The sequence below is a fragment of the Aquarana catesbeiana genome, linkage group LG07, assembly GCF_042186555.1.
Source record: "Aquarana catesbeiana isolate 2022-GZ linkage group LG07, ASM4218655v1, whole genome shotgun sequence".
NCBI lineage: Eukaryota > Metazoa > Chordata > Amphibia > Anura > Ranidae > Aquarana > Aquarana catesbeiana.
In genome coordinates, this window is record NC_133330.1 from 311865759 (window position 1) to 311882114 (window position 16356).

The 16356-nt window shown below is 44.2% G+C and overlaps 1 protein-coding gene across 2 annotated transcripts in view; it reads left to right on the plus strand.

The window, feature by feature from the left end:
* Nucleotides 1-16356, plus strand: part of ADGRL4 (adhesion G protein-coupled receptor L4) — a 320385-nt gene that overhangs the window by 266945 nt on the left and 37084 nt on the right. For both annotated transcript variants that reach the window (XM_073593680.1, XM_073593681.1), the window contains exons 12-13: nt 41-261; nt 352-418. In XM_073593680.1, the coding sequence (XP_073449781.1) occupies nt 41-261; nt 352-418 (288 nt within the window). The remainder of the gene's footprint in view (nt 1-40; nt 262-351; nt 419-16356) is intronic.

The following is a 16356-nucleotide window of genomic DNA, read 5'->3' on the forward strand; positions in this document are numbered from 1 at the left end:
TAATTAAATTAAATTAAAATAGCTCCTTTTTCATTTTTAGCTTTTGTGTGCCGTCATCGCTGGAATGCTACATTACTTCTTCCTTGCAGCGTTTGCCTGGATGTGCATTGAAGGAATCCATCTATATCTCATCGTCGTTGGTGTCATCTATAACCGTGGTTTCTTGCATAAAAACTTCTACATTTTCGGTTACTGCAGTCCGGCTGTGGTGGTTGGCATCTCTGCTATTCTGGGATACAAGTATTATGGCACGGATAAAGTGTGAGTATGCTAAAGCGAAGGCTCTGCGTTTAAAAATATTTTCTCAAATAAATGAATTATTTATGCAATAATATTTTATTTATCTTGAAGATGTTGGCTGAGCACGGAGAACAATTTTATATGGAGTTTTATTGGACCGGCCTGTCTCATCATTCTTGTGAGTACGGAGTTTGTGTTTTATTAATATTCACCAGTGTTTATTGTCTTTTTTTGCATTAAGTAAGATTTGAAGGCTGGTTTAACTACACTATGCACATAGCTTAGATGTAAAAAATAAAAAGAATTGGGCTAATACATGTGCAAAGTAACATAAACAAGTGTAGTAATAAGTGCAAAAGTGGAAAAATTAAATGTGAATAACAGTTAATACAAATCCACCATAATGTCCCAATGAAGTAAGAGCTCAATATAGTATGTAGAGAGCTCCAATTCGCCCAAAAAGTGCAAAAACCAAAAGTCCAAGTGATAATGCGATTAGTGACATCAGAGGAGGGTCCACCACCCGGGATAGAAGGGGTTGCTCCTTACCAAATGGCCATGACTCCCCACTACAGAGAGTCACAGCAAGCAGATAAGATCGTAACACAGAGGTTAGAGACTTCTATCAGCATCCACCAGGGGTCGCCTCACCGCCAGTCACTCCAGCAAAGCCAATGGCAAAGGTACACCATAGAATGAAAAAGGGGGCTCACATAGTGTAAAACCATCGAGAATTTATTTAAAACAAGTAGCAAAATGAACACTTACAAAACGTCTGTAGATAAAAAGCCTTAAGTCCGGTTCCTTGGCCACAGGAGCACGGACAAACCCGTCCTACTGGAATACAACACTGTATGGGGGTGACGCCAGCGCTGACGTCACCCCCATACAGTGTTGTATTCCAGTAGGACGGGTTTGTCCGTGCTCCTGTGGCCAAGGAACCGGACTTAAGGCTTTTTATCTACAGACGTTTTGTAAGTGTTCATTTTGCTACTTGTTTTAAATAAATTCTCGATGGTTTTACACTATGTGAGCCCCCTTTTTCATTCTATGGTGTACCTTTGCCATTGGCTTTGCTGGAGTGACTGGCGGTGAGGCGACCCCTGGTGGATGCTGATAGAAGTCTCTAACCTCTGTGTTACGATCTTATCTGCTTGCTGTGACTCTCTGTAGTGGGGAGTCATGGCCATTTGGTAAGGAGCAACCCCTTCTATCCCGGGTGGTGGACCCTCCTCTGATGTCACTAATCGCATTATCACTTGGACTTTTGGTTTTTGCACTTTTTGGGCGAATTGGAGCTCTCTACATACTATATTGAGCTCTTACTTCATTGGGACATTATGGTGGATTTGTATTAACTGTTATTCACATTTAATTTTTCCACTTTTGCACTTATTACTACACTTGTTTATGTTACTTTGCACATGTATTAGCTCAATTCTTTTTATTTTTTATGTTTTCCCACAATTGATGTTTATTGTCAGGATTGCAGCTTTTCAACGATTTATTGTTTATTTGGTCTACAGCGCAGTTACATTCCCTTTTTTTTTTTATTATACATAGCTTAGATGGGCTGGAACAGGTAAGGACTGATATAGAAAAGTTTTTATAGATGCATCTTCAGTACAGACAGCCGCTTTGACAAACAAATAAGTATTGAAAAGAGTGGACATTGTGGCACCAGCACCCAGTCCCCTTCCTGGTAAGAGCAATCCACCTTATTATGACATTCTGGTGGGGCAGAAATACAAACCCTTGCTAATTCCCATTAATATTAGCTACAGTTTACACATTTGCCTGGTTAAATTCTAATGCTGCATACACACGGGCGGACTTGCCAATGGGCTAAACTCCGTCGGCATTTCCGACGGAAAGATTTAGAACATGTTCTATATCTGAGTCCGTCGGAAATGCCGACAGAAAAAGTCCAATGGGGCATACACACAGTCGGAATATCTGACCGAAAGCTCCCATCGGACTTTTCCTGCCGGGAAGTCCGGCCGTGTGTACGCAGCATTAGAGTTCAGTTTGAGGATGGTTGTCTACAGGACCTTGGGTCAGTGGTTCCCTGCCCCTTTCCTGGCAAAACCAACCCACATCGCCATGACATATCTGTAGGCAAAAGTAGACATTCATTACTTTCTACTAGTAGTGACAGTTTACATATATTGCCTGGTTATATCCTAAGAGACCAACTTGAGTGTGGTTGGCCAAAGGAACTTGGGTCATCCCCTTCCTAGCAAGACCAACCCACATCACTATGACTTACCTGTGAGAGAAGTAGAAACTCTTGTTCTTGTTTCATTACTTCATCCTAGTAGTGACAGTTTACACGTTTGCCTCGTAGTAGTGACAGTTCACACGTTTGTCTGAGTATATTCTAGGAGTTCAGTTTGAGCATGCTTGGCTATATGACCTTGGGTCAGTGGCGCTGTCCGCTTCCTGGCAAGACCAACTCACCTCACTATGAAAGTAGAGATTCTTGTTCCTACATTACTACTTCCTACTAGTAGTGGCATTTTACACATTTGCCTGGTTATATTCTAAGAGTTCAGTTTGAGGATGGTTGGCTATAGGACCTTGTGTCAGTGGTGCCCCGTCCCCTTCCTGGCAAGACCAACCCACTTTGCTATGAAATATCTGTGAGGCAAAAGTAGTAACTCCTACTTCATTTCACTTTCTACTAGTAGTGACATATTACGTATTTACCTGGTTATATCCTAAGAGTTCAATTTGAATGTGGTTGGCTGCAGGAACTAATGTCAGTGGCACCTCATCCATTTTCTAGCAAGACCAACCCATATCACTATGACATACCTGTGAAGCAGAAGTAGAAACCCCTTGTTCTTGCTTCATCACTTCCTGCTTGCAGTTGCAGTTTTCACATTTGCCTGTTGATCATGGTAGGCTATACAACCTTGAGTTAGTGACACCTGTCCCCTTCCTGGCAAGACCAACCCATCTCACTATGACATACTTGTGTGGAAGTAGTGAAAACTCTTGTTCTTACTTTACTACATCCTACTAGCAGTGACAGTTTACACGTTTTCCTGGTTTTATCCTTGGAGTTCAGTTTGCGCATGGTTGGCTATAGCATCTTGAGTCAGTGGCACTGTCTCCTTCATGGCAAGACCAATTCACCTCCCTATGACAGACCCGTGGGGAAGAATTTGAAATTCTTGTTCCTACGTAGGGATGAGCTTCGTGTTCGAGTCGAACCCATGTTCGACTCGAACATCGGCTGTTCGATCGTTCGCCGAATTGCGAACGTTATGGGCCGTTCGCGCTAAATTCGTGTGGCGCGTCACGGCCCATAATTCACTGCGGCATCGCAGTGCATTGCTGGCTGATGATTGGCCAAGCATGCACTATGACCCGCATGCTTGGCCAATCACAGCGCTGTCAGTAGAGAGAGCTGTAATTGGCCAAAGCCAGGGTGGCTTTGGCCAATTATGGCTCAGGGGATTTAGTACACACCCCACACTATATAAGGCCGCCTGCACGGCGGCCCTGTGTAGTGTGTGTTCCGGTGTGCTGAGAGATAGAGAGAGAGAGAGACAGTGTCATTTGATTTGAGTTAGATAGATTAGGCAGAACAGTCAGTCAGTTAGCTGCACTTACAGTGTATTGTGTATATATATGCATCCCAGGTGTTGCATATATATATATACACTGTATTCAGTTTAGCTAGATCTGTTCCTGTTATCTTCTATCTAGACTATTTACATTTAATGCAGTGCGTCCTGCTCACAGTGTTCAGCTAGATCCGTTCCTGTTAAATTCCTACTGACCGGCAGGCTTGTCTGGTTACAGTATATAAAGCTACCTGAAGAAAATTACAGGTGTTCTATTTGATCCTATTAGTACCACGGTCAGGCAGCTAGACTATTTACATTTAGTACAGTGCGTCCTGCTCACAGTGTTCAGCTAGATCCGTTCCTGTTATCTTCCTACTGACAGGCAGGCTTGTCTGGTTACAGTATATAAAGCTACCTGAAGAAAATTACAGGTGTTCTATTTGATCCTATTAGTACCACGGTCAGGCAGCTAGACTATTTACATTTAGTACAGTGCGTCCTGCTCACAGTGTACAGCTAGATCCGTTCCTGTTATCTTCCTACTGACAGGCAGGCTTGTCTGGTTACAGTATATAAAGCTACCTGAAGAAAATTACAGGTGTTCTATTTGATCCTATTAGTACCACGGTCAGGCAGCTAGACTATTTACATTTAGTACAGTGCGTCCTGCTCACAGTGTACAGCTAGATCCGTTCCTGTTATCTTCCTACTGACAGGCAGGCTTGTCTGGTTACAGTATATAAAGCTACCTGAAGAAAATTACAGGTGTTCTATTTGATCCTATTAGTACCACGGTCAGGCAGCTAGACTATTTACATTTAGTACAGTGCGTCCTGCTCACAGTGTTCAGCTAGATCCGTTCCTCTTATCTTCCTACTGACAGGCAGGCTTGTCTGGTTACAGTATATAAAGCTACTTGAAGAAAATTACAGGTGTTCTATCCCAGCTTAGTGCAGCTACAGGCCATTAGTATGTCTGGAAGGCCAAGAAGGAGAGGCAGACAGTCACAAGCCAATAAGAGAGGGCAAGCAGGCTCTGTGTCTAGTGCTGGTCGTGGAGACGGTGCATCCTCATCAGCACGTGGCCATGGGACACGCTTGGCCTTTTTTTCGGCAGCTGGCCATGTTGAGCCGCAACATGCGGAAGACTTGGTCGAGTGGATGACCAAGCCGTCCTCATCCTCCTCATCCTCTCTCACCCATGCCCAGGGTGCTTTGTCTGGCAAAGCAGCGGCCTCTTCCCTCAGCTCAATGTCATCAGTGACTCCTTCCCTAGCTCCACCATGTCCTCATGAGGATTCCCTCGAACTGTTTGACCACAGTGTTGGGTACATGCTCCAGGAGGATGCCCAGCGTTTGGAAGGCTCTGATGACGATACTGAGCTCGATGAAGGCAGTAACATGAGCGCGGACAGAGGGGGTGCCCAAGAAGGACAGCAATCTGGCAGTCATGCTCCCCCTGCTGCAGCATACTGCCAGGTTTGCTCCAGTGATGAGGAGGGAGGGGATGATGAGGTCACTGACTCAACGTGGGTGCCTGATAGGAGAGAGGAGGAGGAGGAGGAGGAGGAGGAGGAGGAGGAGGAGGAGGCGGCAGCACATCACCAACGAGGCAGGATGCCCTCCAGGGGCCAGCCTAAGGGCAGCACATTGACTGCATCACACCCCAAAGCTCCACATGTGCAGGGCGCTGCAGTCTCTGCGCGTTATTCAAAAAGTTCTTTGGTGTGGGCCTTTTTTGAGACGAGTGCATCAGATCGCACCGCTGCTATTTGCAACATATGTCTCAAGCGTATCTCGCGTGGCCAAAATATCTCCCGCTTGGGTACCACATGCTTGACCAGACATATGTTGACCTGCCATGCAGTTCGTTGGCAAGCGTATCTAAAAGACCCACACCAAAGAACAAAGAGGATCTCTCCTTGCTCCTCATCAGCTGAGATTTCCAACCCCACTAGACCTTCAGTCCTCTCTGAGACCTGCAGTGAGAGGAATGAAGGTGTAGAATTAGGTGTGTCACAGCCAAGTACTTGTGGGCAATCTGCTTTTGGTACACCGACGTCAGATTGTACCAGGCAAATTTCCCTGCCCCAGCTGCTGCACCGCCGAAAGAAGTTTGCTCCCAGCCATCCACATGCCCAGCAGTTGAATGCTAGCTTGGCAAAATTGCTAGCACTTCAACTGCTGCCTTTTCAGTTGGTAGACTCTGCCCCCTTCCGTGAGTTTGTGGAATGTGCGGTTCCTCAGTGGCAGGTACCCAAACGCCACTTTTTCTCACGGAAGGCGATTCCGGCTCTCTACCGGCATGTGGAAGGCAATGTCCATGCCTCGCTGGACAGGGCGGTCAGCGGTAAGGTGCATATTACCGCTGACTCATGGTCCAGCAGGCATGGACAGGGACGTTACCTAAGTTTCACGGCGCATTGGGTGACTCTGCTGGCAGCTGGGAAGGATGCAGGACAAGGTGCAGTAGTGTTGGAGGTTGTTCCGCCACCACGCCTCCAAAATGCTGATTGTGACACACCTCTCTCCTCCACCCCCTCCTCTTCTTCTTCCTCCATGGCCTCTTCCTCGGAACCAGCGGTGCTCCGTAGGCGTTCAAGGGGCTACGCAAGTACGCAGGCCAAAAGATGCCATGCGGTGCTTGAGCTGGTGTGCTTGGGGGACAGGAGCCACACTGGGGCAGAGGTTCTGTCAGCTCTGCAGGGGCAGGTTCAGAGGTGGTTGACGCCACGCCAACTTAAGGCAGGAATGGTGGTTTGCGACAATGGCACCAACCTCCTCTCTGCCCTCCGACAGGGACAAATGACCCATGTGCCCTGTTTGGCTCACGTCCTTAACTTGGTGGTGCAGCGGTTCTTGGGCAGGTACCCGGGCTTACAGGATGTCCTGAGGCAGGCCAGGAAAGTCTGTGTGCATTTCCGCCGGTCATATAATGCCAGTGCTCGGCTGACGGACCTCCAAAAGGAGTTTAACCTGCCCAAGAACCGCCTAATCTGTGACATGCCCACCAGGTGGAACTCAACGTTGGCCATGCTGCAGCGGCTGCACACGCAGCAGAGGGCCATAAATGAGTACCTGTGCGACTATGGCACCAGGACAGGGTCAGGGGAGCTTGGTTTTTTTTCCCCACGCCAGTGGGCCATGATCAGGGATGCATGCACTGTCCTGTCACCATTCGAGGAGGCCACGAGGATGGTGAGCAGTGACAGTGCATGCATCAGTGACACTGTCCCCCTTGTCCACCTGTTGGAGCACACGCTGCGTGGAATAATGGACAGGGCACTTGAGGCAGAACAGAGGCAGGAAGAGGAGGACTTCCTTAGCTCTCAAGGCCCCCTTTATCCAGACAGTGTTCCTGTGTGCCCGCCGATCACACAGGAAGAGGACGAGGAGGAAGAGGAGGAGGAGGAAGATTGTGTCAGTATGGAGGTGGAGCCTGGCACTCAGCATCAGCAGCAGTCTTTAAGGGATCAGTCCCAAGAAACACATGGACTTGTACGTGGCTGGGAGGAGGTGGCTGCGGACCATGTCGTTCTTAGTGACCCAGAGGACTCCGGACCGAATGCCTCAGCAAACCTACGCTGCATGGCCTCCCTGATCCTGCAAAGCCTGCGTAAGGATCCTCGTATTCGTGGTATCAAGGAGAAGGACCAATACTGGCTGGCAACCCTCCTTGATCCACGTTACAAGGGTAAGGTTGCGGACCTTATCTTGCCATCGCAGAGGGAGCAGAGGATGAAACATCTTCGGGAGGCCTTGCAGAAAGGTCTGTGCAACGCGTTCCCAGAGACTGGGAGTTTACAAACTCCTGTTTCTGGACAACGTGTTGCTGAGGCTTCGGTCAGTCAAAGAAGGAGCGGTGGAGAAGGTGGCCGTCTGACCGATGCGTTCAGACAATTTTTTGGTCCGCAGCCCCAAGGTATGATCGGTTCCAGCAACCATCGCCAGCGTCTGTTTTACATGGTGCAGGAATACCTAGGGGCAAGATCAGACTTGGACACCTTTCCCACCGAAAATCCTCTGGGTTACTGGGTCTTGAGGATGGATCACTGGCCAGAGCTTGCACAGTATGCAATTGAGCTACTGGCCTGTCCTGCATCCAGCGTTCTTTCGGAACGCACATTCAGTGCTGCTGGAGGCGTGGTAACCGATCACAGGGTGCGTCTGTCCACCGACTCGGTCGATCGGCTGACCTTCATAAAAATGAATGAGTCTTGGATCACCACCAGCTACCAAGCACCTGATGCTGATGTAACCGAATAATTTTTTTTGAAATCTCAGATCCCTTCAAAGACTGCCTATGCTGATGCTGAGTGACTATCCCTGAGTAATTATCCTCTTCCTCCTCAATCATCACGCTGATAGCTTGTTGCAGTGTTGTGGCACCAGCACCAGTGCCTAAGGCCCAATTTTTCTGCCCCTGTCTAACAGGGGCGTGTAATTACAATTTTTGATGCAATACTTTGCAGCAGGGCTCGTTCCTGCGTTCCAACTAGAGTGTCTGTGAGGGGTTGCAGTGTTGTGGCACCAGCACCAGTGCCTAAGGCCCAATTTTTCTGCCCCTGTCTAACAGGGGCGTGTAATTACAATTTTTGAAGCAATAATTTGCAGCAGGGCTCGTTCCTGCGTTCCAACTAGAGTGTCTGTGAGGGGTTGCAGTGTTGTGGCACCAGCACCAGTGCCTAAGGCCCAATTTTTCTGCCCCTGTCTAACAGGGGCGTGTAATTACAATTTTTGAAGCAATAATTTGCAGCAGGGCTCGTTCCTGCGTTCCAACTAGAGTGTCTGTGAGGGGTTGCAGTGTTGTGGCACCAGCACCAGTGCCTAAGGCCTAATTTTTCAGCTCCTGTTCAACAGGGGCATGTAATTACAATTCTTGATCTAATATTTCACAGCAGGGCCCTGTGAGGGCTTACAGTGTTGTGGCCACAGCAACACCTAAGGCCCAAATTTCTGCTGAGTATATAGGGCAGGACCCTACTTTCAAACATCTAACTTACAAACGACTCCTACTTGCAAACGGAAGGAGACAACAGGAAGTGAGATGAAATCTACCCCTAGGAAGGGAAATTCTCTCCTGTAAGAGTTAATATGGGAAAACAAGTTCTCCTTTCCACTGATGCTTTCCAATCCTTGTTCCACAAAAAAACCCAAATTTTCAAAAAACATTTTTCATTGGGACAAAAAAGTGAGGTGAAATCTTCTGAAGAGGAGGAAAGACAGCAAAACAAATGTCACAGGGGTGATAACCCTTCCCTATGTTTTCCAAAAAGCTTAGAAAAGATTTTTTGGCTGGAGCTAAACACGTTAAAAATGTTCAAAATTACAAACAGATTCTACTTAACAACAAACCTACAGTCCCTGTCTTGTTTGCACCGCCTGTATACTGCTGTTCAGAGTATATAGGGCCTGGTGGCCCCACACCTTTCCTTATTTTAATTTGGGTGCGGGGTTCCCCTTAATATCCATACAAGACCCAAAGGGACTGGTAATGGACTGGGGGGTACCCATGCCGTTTGTCTCACTGATTTTCATCCATATTGCCATGACCCGACATGACATTAAACCCGCAAGCAGTTTTAAATGAGATTTTTTCCTTTAAAAATGACATTTGGTGCAGGGACTGTTCTAAACATGGGAAACACGCGTCACTTTACAGGCATACTATAGACACCCCCCAGGTACGATATTTAAAGGAATATTTCACTTTTTTTTTTTTACTTTAAGCATCATTAAAATCACTGCTCCCGAAAAAACGGCCGTTTTTAAAAGTTTTTTTTGCATTGATACATGTCCCCTGGGGTAGGACCCGGGTCCCCAAACCCTTTTTAGGACAATACCATGCAAATTAGTCTTTAAAATGAGCACTTTTGATTTCGAACGTTCGAGTCCCATAGACGTCAATGGGGTTCTAACGTTCGTGCGAACTTTCGGTCCGTTCGCGGGTTCTGGTGCGAACCGAACCGGGGGGTGTTCGGCTCATCCCTATTCCTACGTTACTACTTCATACTAGTAGTGACAATTTACACATATAAATGGTTATATCCTAGGAGTTCAGTTTGAGTGTGGTTTGCTATAGGACTTTGGGTCAGTGATACCTTATCCCCTTCCTGGCAAGACCCCCCCCCCCCCCACCATGTCGCTATGACATACTATCTGTGAGGCAGAAGTAGAAACTGCTACTTCTTTACTTTCTACTAGTAGTGACAATTTACACATTTTGCCTGATTATAAACTAAGGGTTCAGTTTGAGCATGGTTGGCTGTAGGATGTTGGGGCAGTAGTGCCCTGTCCTCTTCCTAGCTAAACCACTAAATGCGATGACATATTTGTGGGGCAGAAGTAGAAACTCCTACTTCATTACTCTCTACTAGTAGTGACAGTTTACACATTTGCCTGGTTATATCCTAATAGTTCAATTTGAGTATGTTTGGCTATAAGAACTTGGGTCAGTGGCGCCCCTAAAGCCTTTCTGGCAAGGCCAACCTGCATCACTATGACATACCTGTGAGGCAGAAGTTGAAATTCTTGTTCTTCATTACTTCCTATTTGTGGTGACAGTTTACACATTTGCTTGGTTATATGCAAAGAGTTCAGTTTAATTGTGGTTGGCTATACAACCTTGAGTCAGTGGCATCTGTCCTCTTGCTGGCAAGACCAATCCATCTCACTATGATATACCTGTGCAGAAAAAGAGGGGAAGGGGGTTTGGGACTTTGAATGAAGCACGTAGGTATAAAGAATTCAGCTTATTGTATAAATTAACATACAAATGCATAATCATGAGTAAGTGTATATCCAATACAATTATAATAACTGATACAGTTCAAAAAAATTATATCTATACATAAAATCTAGACGGGTTGCCACATGATTATAAACGATTAATCTCAAAAACTATACATACTGACAGATATCAATTGAATCATAGGGACACGGCATATAATAGCTCTATGCATTTCGTGGATTGATCCACTCTTCAGGAGAATGAGCGTGAGTTCAATAAAATATAATAGAAGGAGTTGCTGTATGGTCTGATCCTACCCAAGGAAAAAAGAAAAATCATAAAGAATAAAATAAAATAAAACCCAGTATAAAAACCTACTCTCTACCATACTTACAAGGTTGACTATATAATAAAAGTGTGGCACTGTAGATCGGGGACCCCCAAAGGAGGGCATCTCCAACGGGAGCTGAGGTGGTGTGAGTGGCCTGCTGTCCAGCAAAAAAATCATCCAGGGAAGACAGATTTCAAGAAGTTAAAGTAGTCAGAGTGACCATAAGTGCTGAGACCATCAATGAAGGACTTCTGAAAAAATATATATGTATTTTATGTATTTTATGTATCATTTCTTAAGCCTTTCTATTCAACCTCTTCTGGTGATGTGTTTATATTCTCATCACTTTTCACTTCTTACACCTTGGCTACCACCAATACCTTTTAGTACTTCAATCCCCCTGTTCTTTACCGAGCACAGGACACCTTGCACGTGTCATACTATAACTACATAAAAAATATATATATACATATATATTTTTTCAGAAGTCCTTCATTGATGGTCTCAGCACTTATGGTCACTCTGACTACTTCAACTTCTTGAAATCTGTCTCCCCTGGATGATTTTCTTGCTGGACAGCAGGCCACTCACACCACCTCAGCTCCCATTGGAGATGCCCCCCTTTGGGGGTCCCCGATCTACAGTGCCACACTTTTATTATATAGTCAACCTTGTAAGTATGGTAGAGAGTAGGTTTTTATACTCGGTTTTATTTTAATTTATTCTTTATGATTTTTTTTTTCCTTGGGTAGAATCAGACCATACAGCAACTCCTTCTATTATATTTTATTGAACTCATGCTCATGCTCCTGAAGAGTGGATCAATCCACGAAATGCATATAGCTATTATATGCCGCATCCCTATGATTCAATTGATATCTTTCAGTAGGTATAGTTTTTGATATGAATCGTTTATAATCATGTGGCAACCCGTCTACATTGTATGTATAGATATACATTTTTATGAATTGTACCAGTTGTTATAATTGTATTGGATATACACTTACTCATGATTATGCGTTCGTATGTTAATTTATACAATAAACTGAATTCTGTATACTTACGTGCTTCATTCAAAGTTCCAAACCCTTTTCCCCTCTTTTTTTGACATATAAATAGGGTTGGAGGCAATTGACCTTACCAGGTCACCGCCTCATATAAAGTCCCAACTGTTCTCCTTTTTCTTATACCTGTGCAAAAGAAATGGGAACTCTTGTTCCTACTTTACTACTTCCTACTAGTAGTGACAGTTTAGAAGATGCCTGGTTATATCCTAGGAGTTCAGTTTGAGCAAGGTTGGTTATATGAGCTTGGATCAGTGGCGCTGTCTACTTCCTGGAAAGACCAACCCACTTCACTGAAAGACCTATGGAGAAGAAGCATTTAACACATTTAAATGGGTATATCCTAAGGGTTCAGTGTGAGTGTGGATAGCTATAGGTTCCAATATATCAATAAATGAGGTGTGAGACTCAGCTTTGGTATTGCACAGACCACATACCCACAATCAGCAACCAAACCAAAATAAAACTAAAACATAAGCAATCTTTATATATTTTAGCCCCCCCCCCCCCCAAATATACAGCACCAGCCGTCAGTGCCTCCAACTAATTTTTAAACACTTCCATCAGCTCATCCCCACAGTTACAACCTTCTGTAGCACTTGCTCCACCCTATTAGATTGTAAGCTCTTACGAGCAGGGCCCTCTTACCCTCTTGTATTTTATTGTATTGTAACTGTATTGTCTCCCTTTTTATTGTAAAGCACTGCGTAACCTGTTGCCGCTATATAAATCCTGTATAATCATAATAATAATACTATCCTTGCATGTATTAACCCTTAGAGTTATCATAATGCAATATTGTTTGTAATAGCTGTATTTTAAGTGATAGTTATGCAAGTGCAAGCACAAGACAGGATACCCCTTATTTGTACTTCAAGTTCTTGCATTGTAGAATTTTCAAAGTTAAAGATCCCCCCTAGCAGCCAATCTGTGAATCTCTAGAATTAGCTGCTGCATTTTGCCAAGTTTTAAAGAAGCTATTTAGAAGTCGATAATTTTGAAAGTAATTGCTAATCATTATTGAACTGAGCTCACGCCGATCTTCAGCTTCAAGTTTGCTCATTTTTTTTATTGAATCCTTGGGTTAGTGGTAGTTGATGACACATAACAAGAATCATTCGGCTTCTTACAAGTGCCAGCTGCCGCAGATTGTTAGTCAATAGTGATGATGATACAGATAATGTTAAGAGGACTCCAGTTTGATCACAGCAATTCCTGTTGCTGTACAAATAAGGATAAAAGCTTTATAGGGGAACCAATCAGCCATTGGGATCTGAGCTACATTTATAAGAATAATTAGAGATCAGTTACATTTTTTTTTAATCCTTAAAATTGGCATTTTTAAAATGTAATTTAATGTCAAAATATCGAATCGTTTGGATTATAGATTAAATGGTATTTGAACCCTTTGAAAGGTGGACTTTACTCTGTACCTATGATTGGTAAAGTCACAATACTCTACTACTCTAATGCTCTGTACACGCGACCGGTTTTACCGTCGGAATAAACTCCGAAGGTTTCTCCGATGGAATTCTATTCAATCGATCTTGCCTACACACGGTCAACCCAAAGTCCGACCAAAGTCCGACCATCAAGAACGTGGTGACGTACAACACTTACGACGGGACTAGAAAAATGAAGTTCAATAGCCAGTAGCCAATAGCTTCCGTCTCGTACTTGCTTCAGAGCATGCGTTGCTTTTGGTCCATCGGAACAGCATACAGACGAGCAGTTTTCCCGATAGGAATTGGTTCCATCGGAAATATTTAGAACATGTTCTATTTCTAGGTCCATCAGAATTTTCTAAAAACAAATTCCGATGAGGCATACACACAATGGGAATAGACGATGAAAAGCTTCCGTCAGACTTTTTCTGTCGGACATTCCGCTCATGTGTATGCGGCTTTATCCCAATGGGACATATGGGTAATGTGTAGGCTGCTTCCATACACCAAGGGATCTCTGCAGAAAACCTTGGGTAGTATAAAGGTTGGACCAAAAAGTAGGTGCAGCACACCAAAATGTTCAAATCCAAATGGAACTTTTTATCCCAAATCATGTAGTGAACTCAATATCCAATGTGATTCAGGGGCTTCACCCCTTCATTAGGGCTGCAATGTCATATGAAAAATATATAAAAACAATAAGATAGTGATGGCCAGGGCTTTTTTCTGTGGGAACGCAGGAGAACCAGTGATGGCTGGTGCTCCATTTTCTTTTTTTTTTGGGGGGGGCCGCAAACAAACCACCCACCACCCAAACCACCCAGTGCTCTGCGCCCTGAGCCCACCCTTTTTTTAAGCCAATTAGAGCCTCAAGCTCTAATCATGTGTGTAAAAAAAAAAACAAAACATTGAAATCCATGTGTCCAGCGCCCTGCATTCAGAGTAGTGGCCAGGGGGTATGGAATAGGGAGGCACCCTTGCACCCCTAATGGAGGGGCTGCCACTGGGGAGAACACAGTTCCAGCATGAATGTATGTAATGGGAAGGGGTGCTGGGCTGTATTAAGGGGGTTGTTGTTGCTTGCTGCTGGATGATCTAGTGTCACAGGCAGTGGGGGAATCTATTGTCACTGGGGGATCTATTGCTGTGGGAATGGCCTATAGTTGTTGGAGGGGATCAATTGTTGCTGGGGGATCTTATGTCACCTGAGAGGTCAATTATTGTTGGGGGGGTTAATTGTTGCCGGGAGGCATCTTTTGTTGAGGGAGAGTTCTATTGTTGCTGGCCGCTGGAAGGTCTATTGATGCTGATTGATGGAAAGTCTATTGTTGCTAGCGGGATCTATCGTTGCTGGGGAGGATATTTGTTGCAGGGAGGGTTTATTCTTGTTATGATATCTATTGTTGCTGGGGTGTCCATTTTTGCTGACTGCAAGGGATGTATTTTATAGACATGTGCGATTCAGTTTGTAAAGAATAGATTTTCGGACGAATTTGTTAGTATTCGTACAATCGGATCAATTCGAAAATCCAAATAGCTGAAAGAACCAAAATATGAAAATTCCGAAATTAAGAATAAGCACAATAACGAACACGCGAAAATACGAACTTACAAATGGACAAACTTATGAAAATACGAAACTCCACAACAGTAAAAGAAAGAAAATGACATCTATAACGAATGATTTACATTTCATATTTTCAATCCTTTGTTCATAATTTCGTATGTTCGTATTTTCATTTGTGTGTTCCTAATTTAGTTTCTTACTCTGTTCGTAATTGCGTTTGTTCGTGTTCTTGAATCGTTCTTTTGAATGGACAGTGTAATGCCGCGTACACACGGTCGGACTTTTCGTCTACAAAAGTCCAACGGACGCTGACGGACTAAAGCTGGCTGGTAATCCGATCGTGTGTGGGCTTCTCCGGACTTTCAACGGACTTTTTTAGCCTCAAATCCGACGGACTTTAGATTTGAAACATGCTTCAAATCTTTACGTCGTAAGTACGACGGACCCCGAAATCCGCTCGTCTGTGTGCTAGTCCGACGGACAAAAACCCATGCTAGGGCAGCTATTGGCTACTGGCTATGAACTTCCTTATTTTAGTCCGGTGTACGTCATCACGTACGAATCCGTCGGACTTTTGTGTGGTCGTGTGTAGGCAAGTCCGTTCGTAAGAAAGTCTGCCGCAAGTCCGCCGAAGGTACGTCGGAAGTATGTCGGACAGGCTGTCGGACTTTTGTAGACGAAAAGTCCGACCGTGTGTACGCGGCATAAGTGTATCTTAATATGTATGTTCGTAATTTCGTGTTCTTGAATCGTTCCTTCGAATTGGTAGTGTATTAGTGAGCGATGTATCTTACTTAATATCTAGCCAATCAGCTTATCCCTTTTGTGTCTGAGTCACACTGCATTGCTGAATCTTTTTAGATTCAGTTGAGGAGGAGACGGAGTCCGGTCTGGTGACTGAGGGAGTGGACTGGAGTAAGTACAGGACTTATTAGAAAAGCAGGCATAGGATTATTATTCTTTATTTCCTTTGAAATTACGAATCAACGAAAAAGACAATCTCACAAAAGTAACAATTACTAAATTACGAGTAGTGTACTAAATAAACAAAAATTATTATCTAATAAAATTACGAATTTCGAATCAAAGAAGATTAGACTAATGGAATTACGAATCGTTTCATGTCAACGAAAATAAAACTGTTACAAAAATACTAACGAGTCCGAATATGAAAACTCGCGTCTTGCGAAATCAGGGATCGTTATGAATCACTGGAAACGTAAAGAAACAAAACAAAACAAATTTTTTTGTTGTGCACATGTCTAGTATTTTACAGTTTTTCTTGCTATCATTAACACATTCCATACAAAGTATTTAGCACCACAAAATGACACTTGATTCTGCATTCTCTAAAAGGGGCGGTACTGGGAGGTGGTTAGGGGGTGGAACCAAAGGATGGTGC